The 9,320-nt window shown below is 47.9% G+C and overlaps 1 protein-coding gene across 1 annotated transcript in view; it reads left to right on the plus strand.

Moving 5' to 3' along the window:
• TMEM259 (transmembrane protein 259) overlaps window positions 1-9,320 on the plus strand; it is a gene marked incomplete at its 5' end in the record, with an annotated part of 11,800 nt that overhangs the window by 2,100 nt on the left and 380 nt on the right. Inside the window, 10 exons of the mRNA XM_009581622.1 lie at window positions 284-550; window positions 873-987; window positions 3,212-3,322; window positions 4,655-4,777; window positions 5,125-5,225; window positions 6,152-6,209; window positions 6,508-6,591; window positions 7,143-7,275; window positions 7,691-7,790; window positions 8,669-9,297. Coding sequence (XP_009579917.1) covers window positions 284-550; window positions 873-987; window positions 3,212-3,322; window positions 4,655-4,777; window positions 5,125-5,225; window positions 6,152-6,209; window positions 6,508-6,591; window positions 7,143-7,275; window positions 7,691-7,790; window positions 8,669-9,297 — 1,721 coding nt within the window. The remainder of the gene's footprint in view (window positions 1-283; window positions 551-872; window positions 988-3,211; window positions 3,323-4,654; window positions 4,778-5,124; window positions 5,226-6,151; window positions 6,210-6,507; window positions 6,592-7,142; window positions 7,276-7,690; window positions 7,791-8,668; window positions 9,298-9,320) is intronic.

Here is a 9,320-nt window from a genome sequence, read left to right on the forward strand (position 1 = left end):
CTCTGGTCTTGTGAACAGGAGGAGATTGTTCTTGCTGCTGTCTCTGCTGTGTTCCCCGGTTGATGCAGTAGTGCTGAAATTGCCTGATTCTGGGCTGCTTTATTGTTGATGCAGAGTCCACCGGGGTGGAAAGCATAAAAGCTCTTGTCCACTTGCAAATCCATTTGTCTAAATTAACCCCGTGTCTTTACGGGCAAAGAAGAGATGTTAAAACTGGGGAGTCTGTAAACAGGCCATGGCTGGTTGGGCTGATGGTCTCTGCTTTGTTTCTTACTGTGTGTAGGCTCTCTTTGTGCTCTTCATCCTGGCTTACATTCACATCGCCTTCTCCCGCTCGCCCATTAACTGCTTGGAGCACGTGCGAGAGAAATGGCCACGCGATGGCATTTTGCGGGTGGAAATACAGCGCAACTCGAGCCGAGCTCCCATCTTCTTGCAATTCTGTGGTGTTGAGAAGTTCCCAGGAATGGTAGTTGAGTCCACAGCAGAGGAAGAGGAGGAGGAAGAGGAGGAAATGACTGTGGATATGTTTGAAAACAGCTCTATCAAGGTAAAGACGTGTTCCTTGTGTACATAGAGGGAGATGGGAACCTGGGTGTCGGTTTGGGGAGAAATGGTTTGTTAGAATCTTAAGTATGCCACAGTCCCTCTGTGATCCCCTGGTCATCTGGAAACAGAGTGTGTTTCTTGGCTTTTCCTGAATCTCCACGTTAGCCTCTGATGGTTTAAGACAGAAAGTGAAGCCTGAGAAAGCGTCCTCTCTTGTCCTCCTTTTGGTGGTGGAGGCCTTCGCCGGGGGCACAGAGGGAGCGCAGAGGATGGGAACTGATGTGACTGCTAACGTGACTTTCCCTGCCATGATTTTCCAACAGTTTGAGCTGGATATTGAGCCAAAGGTGTTCCTCAAGCCATCCCGGGTGAGCAGCACCGAGGCACTGACCCACAACGAAAGCCAGGAGTTCTCGTTTAGTGAAGCAGCCACTAAAGGTATGCAGCCTCTGAGGGAGACTGTGTCCGAGTTTGAGATGCTAGCCAGAGCAGGTAAAGACAACTTACACTGCTGTCTGTGCTCTCTCCTTCCCCTGCCCCGTGCATCTTCCCTGCACGTCTCGTTCCTTCTGGCTTCTCTGGGCACGTGCATAGTAACCTTAAATGTCTTCCCTGATGCATTCACCTGTGGTTAATCTTGTCAATACTAACACTAGATCCACAGCAAGATCTTTCCTTCGGCTGGAGGGAGGCTGGGAGTTGGGCTATAAAAATTTGCGGAAGCCTCTTGGTCCGGCATCGTGTTTCTGCAGTGATCGGTGCCAGATATCTCAGATGAATGTGAACCTCCCTCTTCTGAGCAGTTCGTTGCCCTCTTGAGATCTGCAGGGATCCCACTGACAGCGCACATTCTTCCTTGTATTAACAGGGTTTGGGCTGTATTCTGGGTCCCTGAGTCAACACCAGTACTTGGAATAGCTAATTAATCCTGAAAGCCACTGAGCAAGTTTTAGTGGATTGCGAGATACAGCATTGCTGCTGTGCATCGTTCAGGATAGCATCCTGCTTTATCCCTTCCCTTGTTCCAGCACGACTTAAGCTGTTAATGTCTCATAAACTCTAGAGGGAGATTTAGTGGCTTTGTATTATTTAAAATGGAATTCCAGTGTTGGAAAACTTCTGTTTCTAGTGGTTAGGGGAGGAAATCTATTAAAAAATATTGATGTTAAAATAGAAACATGGCAATTGGATTCTTATTTAATTTGCCTTTTTCACCTACACTTTTATCCCTGAAAAGACTGGAATTCTTTGCTCTTCAGAAGTACTGGCTGTTCTAGCTCTGGAGGATTGTGAGGCTGGATGCTGCAATGGCACTGTTCCCTTGGTCTTGCAGTGGTTTTGCTTGGTGCTGATCCAGAACTCATTGGTCCTGAACTTAAGATCATTAAGTCGCATAAGACTAGAGAGCAGTAAATATTTTTGGTGCAATACCTTTGTTAATAGTTGCCTAAGTTCTGTGGGAGAGTCGCGTTATACAGTGCTGTGTGCGCTGATGAGCTGTGCCGTGATTTGCTGAACGCCTGGTTGCAAATGATCCAGCAACGTGGTGGGAGAGAGAATTGTGCTGCTTCCCAATGTAGTTAAAAAATTCATCTTTTCAAATGGGTCCCACATCCCCAAGTATCTGTTTTTATTGTTTTTCCAGGTTTCTTGTGCTGTAGGTACACCAAATTTGATGTTTAGACAGAGTATTTTACCATGGAAAAATGTTTTACGATACAAAGGAAGTAATTCTTTTGTTGATATTTAAACACTTTATTTCTATTTAAGCTTAAAACTGTTTTATAATGGAAACAAAAGATGAAATAAACACACCGGTCTGTGCTTGCTGCTCAAGAAGTAGGATCAGAGGTGGGGAAGTAAAGTGGGTATTTCTGTCAGTGATGTGTCGCTGTAAGTCGGAAGAGGCAGGTACATTTTTAAGTTATTGTATCCTTTTAACTTTTTTGCTGTGTTGTTGTGAGATGCCTGACAGCTGCCTCCCCTCGCCTCTTGCGAGGTATGCTGTGACAGTTTGAAAGACCAGGGATTAAATTGCTTGGCTCCGACTTAAGCAGGAGGTTTTGTCCTTTCAGAGATGGTGTAGCAAAAAGCATCTATTCTGGACCTTTCTTTAAAAAAAAAAAAAAAGGTAAATAAAAAATCAAGGAAACTTCAGGCACCAAAATGTTTTTGCTTCTGCCTAATTGCGCCTGCCCTTAGTTTTGAGATTTGTAATTGCAGCAGTGACCTCTGTCTCCTGAGAAGTGCAGTGCCCTTGCCCTGTGGAGTGTTTACTTGGTGTTCAGAAAATGGATTTTCCTGCTGTTTCCTAAAGAACATAGAAAGCAGAAATTGAACAAAGCAAGAACAAGTAGTCTAGGGCTCTCCAGGCAAAGATGTGCGTAGATTCTGGACAACGCTTGACAGAGCTTGGAACCACTGCCCTGAAACTTTCCCAGAAGTTTCACATTAAGGACTAATGTCAAGGGAACAGGCTGCAATTTCAAAGAATTTGTACTGATTTTATTTAAATTGGTTGAAGGAAGCCTGGAGCCTGTGTTTGCAACTGATTCTCTTTTCCAGAACATGATGGGAGGGAGGGAATCCAGAGGTGCTATTTCTTCTTGGTAATTGTTTGCAAAGCCTGCTGTTGAGTCTCCCTTCCCACCCTCTCTTGCAGTGTGGCCGCAGGAAGAGTACATTGTGGAGTACTCGTTGGAGTACGGGTTTTTGCGCCTGTCCCAGAGCACCCGCCAGCGCCTCAGCATCCCGGTCATGGTGGTGACTTTGGGTGAGTGAGGGAGCCAGCCCGCTCTGGTGCAGGGGTGGGTAAGTGCTCTGCAGAGATACCTGCGCGCCGTTTCCTCTTTAGTCTTGTGGAAACTATTTATAACAGTTGATGGCGCTCATTTTCTGCGTAGGAGAGCTTCTTCATGGAGTCTTTATTGCTTTAGTACGTCATATCTTTCCAAGAGGAGTAGTCTGAAATGGTGGAGCCTGTTTCAGTGAGCCCTGATGTTATGTCCAGCACAGTTGTCTCACTGAGGAAGGAAGACCCCCGAGGTACTGAAGATCTAGGCTCGGTGTGGAGCAGCAGCAGCAGCGCAATATTAGAGCCCAGTGGCGAGAGCAGTTGTGCATGTTTCAGGGATGACGCTGCACAGATCTGCTTGGCACTGTCTCAACGTACTTCTGTGCCCCTGTTAGCACCAGCAGACTGTTTTCCTGGAACAGTGTTCTCTTCTCCTGACATTTGCTCCATTAAAACCTGTCCAGGTCATAAATACGGTCTCGAACTTTCTCATGCCTGTGATCACCATTGATCTGTAACGACCTGTAGCGCAGCAATCAGACTAGAGTTCGTTACTCCTAATCAAACTGAAGTACAGCTGGGCTGGAGTATTAAGCAGTGATCCCGTATAGGTAATGGGCAGTTTCCATGTTAATATTTACTGATTTGGGTTTTCCAATTCAGCTAGACAAATTCCTTCGTAAGTATTCTAGTAATTTACTGAAAAATTATTTGTGTTCATGCTTCCTGTTTTACTTAGATTTGGGTTATTTTTACAAGCTGATCAGTGTTTGTACGGTAGAATGCAGGACCAGCTTCATGAGACGGAATTGAACAGCCTTCGTTAGTGCCCAGAGCTGAAGGGAGGCATTCGTGTGTCCTCCGCTGCAGGAGGATGGATGGGGATGGTGGGCCCCAGCAGTGTCATGCTGAGGCCAGCTGATGGCTAAAAAGTCTCAGCCTGGCCCTCTGAGTCTTACCAGAACTTGTTTCTCTGGGCCATTAGTTGGAGTGAGCCTAGGGAGATAGTCTAAGCCTAGAAGGCAAACTCCCTTTATGTCTGTTCCCGACAGAGAGCGTGACAGCCCTGATGTAACTCTTAAGGCCTGATTGACAACAGCAATTTGACAGCGTGGCTAGATTTGTCAAGGGTGTGACGTTTCCCCTCCCAGTCTTGCCCAATTTAGTTGGGCTGCCAAAGGTCCGAGTGCAGACGCAGGTCTGCTGGCAAATGTGTCCTTCTGAGTGACGAGAAGACTTGTGTGTTTGCCTTGCCACCTCTCTGGCTTAAGGTATGAACAATCTGAATGGGGTTTTTTGTCTTCCCTCTAGATCCTACTAGGGATCAGTGCTTTGGGGACAGGTTCAGTCGCCTGTTGCTGGACGAGTTCCTGGGTTATGATGACATCCTGATGTCAAGTGTCAAAGCTTTAGCTGAAAATGAAGAAAACAAAGGTAAGGCTTGGAGGAATCGCTTTCAGCAGCTGTGCAGAGCAGTTGATGTTTTTATGATGGATGCATGAATATAATCTTCTGACTATTGATTAATCTCTATGCAGGGAACGGTTCCCTGCGTTATGTAGGGATGTTATTGTCAAGGACAAAATGAAACGAGTGGGAGGGGAGAGATGTCTGCAAACGTGATTTCCAACTGCTCTATTGCACTGCATAACAACAAGAGTGCTGCCGTGAGGAGGTGTTGCCATAGATTTGCTTTAAATCCTGTTTCTTTAGAAGGCACTGGAAGTTTGTTCTTAGTTTGGGGGTTAATCACACTGAGCTTGTTGGGTTTTTTTCCTCAGGTTTCCTTCGCAATGTGGTGTCTGGGGAGCACTATCGCTTTGTCAGCATGTGGATGGCTAGGACTTCGTATCTGGCAGCCTTTGTCATCATGGTCATATTTGTAAGTCGACAGGAGCAGGCATTGCCTGGACTCTGAGCCGGGTGCTGGTCAGCATATGTGTGATGTTACAGTACAGGCCTGAGCTCTCATCTTTTAAAGCTAAGCTGATGGAGTACGAGGTTCTACTCTGGTTTTTTATTTTCTTTAATGTGGATTCTTGAGGTCCTAGAAGTGAAACAAACAGAGGAGCTGAAATAGAATGAAATAATGGGTTTTTTTTTTTGTCAAAAGGGAGATTCGGGTTTGCGAGAGTCTCTAAGTGTAGTTAAACACTCGGTGCCAAGGCACGGGGTGCAGAAGTTTGTCCTCTGAGACTTTTAAGAACAGATCTAACTAATTTGCCAGGAGTGATCAAGATAGAACCGAGTCTCCTGTGATTACGTGTGAGGTGATTACAGATAAGTATTAGACAAGATCCCAAGTGATAACTAAGCCTGTGTTTGTAGTCTTGGGTGTCTGTCTCCCTTTGTGTCTGACTGTCCACTGATGCAGCTCCTTGTACAACAATATTGTGGCCAGTGAGAGAGGAGGAAATGAGTGCTGGGTGACTGTTGTCAGAGAGGCATTGTGAGCTGCGGGGAGGAGCACGTGTGTAGGATGCGGGAGGAAACCCTAGTTCCAGCTCTGCTGCTGCTGTTTGGTTTGGCCCCCGCTCAAATATTCAGAATCGGTCTCTTTGCAATCAAATGGCTTACTGTCTATTTCACTGCAGTAATACAAAGATTAATTGCTGTTTGTGAAGTCCTAATTACTCTTTGGGAAATCGGTCTGCATAGCTCAAACTAGCAAACGTGGGATATGCACAGCACGCTGTGCAACACTGCAAGTCCAGGCTTGCCTGTCCAGGCCTCTGCCGTAGTGTGATTCTGGAAGTGACTCCCTGGACCTGTGCAGCTCTAACTCTGGCTTTTGTTCTCATATTTCAGACTCTGTCTGTTTCGATGCTGTTGCGCTACTCGCACCATCAGATCTTTGTCTTCATTGGTAAGGATTTTCTAAGGGATTGAGGGTGTACTGGGCAGCCTGCTCCAGCGCAGTGTATCGTGTATATACTCTTGACTGTTGTTGTTTAAAAGGGTCCTGCATGTAGCTGCAGAGGGAATGTATCCCTGCTGTACCCCCGTCACTGTGCTTGCGAGAGCTGTTCTGTCTCTTCACGAGTATCAGGGACAGTGGACTTCCCTGCACGTTGCAGTGCTCTGAACGGGGAGTAATGTGGGGGGGTGGAGGGTTCTGTGGCCCCACATCCGCTTTGTGTTATAGTATGTTTTCCTTCCTGCAGTTGACCTGTTACAGATGCTGGAAATGAACATGACAATTGCATTCCCTGCAGCTCCCCTCCTCACTGTCATTCTGGCTCTAGTAGGTAAGGACATTGGCTCACTTCTTGTGTAGCAGGTCCCTTTGGGATCTCTAGAAAGTATAATTCCCTGTTCTGACCTGGCCACGGCAGGTGCTTAGTGTGTCCGCTCGTCACGAGGTAGAAGGCTCTGGAATTTGATGGCACAGTGAGCTGCATTGTCCTTCTGGGTCCCCTGGAAAAGCAGTTCATTTGGAAATCACATAAACTGAAGCTTTGTCTGTCACTTTAGTTCATTTCAGATTCACACTTCCTATGACCACGTTGCATTAGCACAATTTGAATTTAAAAAACAAGCAACAAAAAACCCCTGAAATCTGCACTGTCCAGAGCCACCTGATCCTCTGGCCTGTGTAGTGACTGCAGTCAGCAGTGAAACATTAGCTGCTGCTTTAAACAGAGCTCATTTATCCTGCTGTGGTCTTTGCTGTACAGTCATACAGCCCCAGCTCTGGACACGACAGAGGATTCCTTCACATGCCCCTTTGGGGAGCCCTCTGCCGAACTGGTGTCTGTGCCCTGCAGCGTGCTGATGTCAGACACCCTCTGTCCTGTAGGTATGGAGGCCATTATGTCAGAGTTCTTCAATGACACCACAACTGCGTTTTACATCATCCTTATCGTGTGGCTGGCTGATCAATACGATGCTATCTGTTGCCACACCAATACGAGCAAGAGGCATTGGCTCAGGTAAGAGCTGGCTGGCACCTCATTCCCATATTGCGCGTTCTCACTGCATGTCCCTTTCTCTGCTGGGAGGCTGCTTCAGATCCTTTCCAGCCCTCCCAGGCAGGAGGGCTTCCGCTCTTGAGAGCTTCTGCACGTCTCCTTGGGAGCTGCCCTGCATGTCACAGGGTCCGAAGTGCAATCACTTCCACTTTGGGCCTCGTGCCTGGGTCTCAAGAATCACCTCAATCCTTTGCCTGCCCTTTGGTTTGCCCTGTTGAAGATCTCTTCCTAGTGAGGCAATTCTAATTACCTGTTAATGGGGGTCTGCACCACCCTGTGCAAAGTGCCCCAGCTCAGAACTGAGTTAGGAGTAGAAAGAAACTCACGTTTGTCCCGTCCATTGACGTATCCTGTTATTTATTGCCTTTCTGTCCAGGTTTTTCTATCTATACCACTTTGCCTTCTATGCTTACCACTATCGATTCAACGGGCAGTACAGCAGCCTGGCTCTCGTCACCTCGTGGCTCTTCATCCAGGTGAGTAGCTGCTGCTTCTGCTGCACGTTAGTGCACTCCGCCGCACTGAGGCAGGTGCCATCCTGTGAATTCAGTCCTGGTCACTCCACCCGCCTCGGAAGGGTCTGGCTGCCTGCGATTTAGACTGTTCCATTGCTGATTGCCCACATTGCCTGTTAAAAAGTGAAGGAAATCAACTGCAGTTGGTTTTTATCAAAGTTCTTGTCAAGCTGAGTTTGAGTAGCAATCTTTCTTTATATAAGAGATTGAAATAGTCCCTGGTTTGGAAATGGAACAGCAGAAGGAGGCTATCGAACAGCAGGACTTTTTGGTCACTGGCTCAAATCCAGCTACATGACTGACAGTAGGCTGATGTCAAGCGAGTTTTGGACGGTGTTAGGGAAGGATTTCTATCCCGTCTTTCTGGAAGAAATCCCACTGAGGATCTCCCGTGCAGAGGCTGAGGAGTTGGTCAGGTCTGTGCAGTGAAGATGCTGGCAAGACCAGCTTCAAATTGATGTCTCCAGTATCCTGGTTCAAGCGAACCTTTTGTGTGCCTCTGGCTGTTGACCTGCCCCCTTTCTCTGCTGCAGGAGGGAGTCAGGGAACTGAGGATGGGCTGGAGAAATGCCTTTACCCTTCTCGTTCTCAGCCCTTACAAGGGAAGGGGGGGTTGTACTCCATTGCCTGTCTTCAGAGAGAAACTATAAAAGCAGCTTTCATGAATTGTAGTAGAAGGGATAAATCTTTCCAAAATTTCAGATAACCTCTTGGCTGTCAGAGCAGCCGAATTCTCCAGTCATTGTCTTTACAGCGAGAGGAAAGCATAGTTTTCTAAGTTATGTCTGGGCTCGCAGCCCAGGCCCAATGAATGAGTCTTTTCCCTTTGCCTTTTCTAGCATTCGATGATTTACTTCTTCCATCACTATGAGCTGCCAGCCATTCTCCAGCAGATCAGGATCCAGGAGATGCTGTTGCAGAACCAGCAGGTGGGCCAGGGGACTCAGACAACACTCCAAGACAACCTCAACAACAACACTACAGCTGCCCCTGTTGACGTGGGGAGCCGCCGGCCCCACCTGGCCGCCGGACCCTCTGGGGAGAGCAGCAGCCCGGCTGCCCTGACTCCCAGCGAGGCCTCCAGTGTCATCGCCGCTGCCACAGCGGCTTCTGTTGGCAGCGATCTGAACTGGGTAGCTGAGACGGCCGCCATCGTTACAGAAGCCTCATTTCTCTCCGACCTGAGCACTACCCTCCTAGAGCCAAATGTGGTGCACGAAGCCATGGCCAACGGGAACCCTCAGGATGCTGCCGCTGCCTCCAGTTTGGTTGCCCGCATCAGGGTCAGCAGTGACCACCCGGAGACGGCCATGGGCTCCATCACCATTGAAGTCACTTCAACATCTGTGGTGGCTGCAGCAGATGTTCCGCTGCCGCTGCCTCCAGTTTGGTTGCCCGCATCAGGGTCAGCAGTGACCACCCGGAGACGGCCATGGGCTCCATCACCATTGAAGTCACTTCAACATCTGTGGTGGCTGCAGCAGATGTTCC

This window comes from Fulmarus glacialis, unplaced genomic scaffold, assembly GCF_000690835.1.
Source record: "Fulmarus glacialis isolate BGI_N327 unplaced genomic scaffold, ASM69083v1 scaffold13580, whole genome shotgun sequence".
NCBI classification, from domain to species: Eukaryota; Metazoa; Chordata; class Aves; order Procellariiformes; family Procellariidae; genus Fulmarus; species Fulmarus glacialis.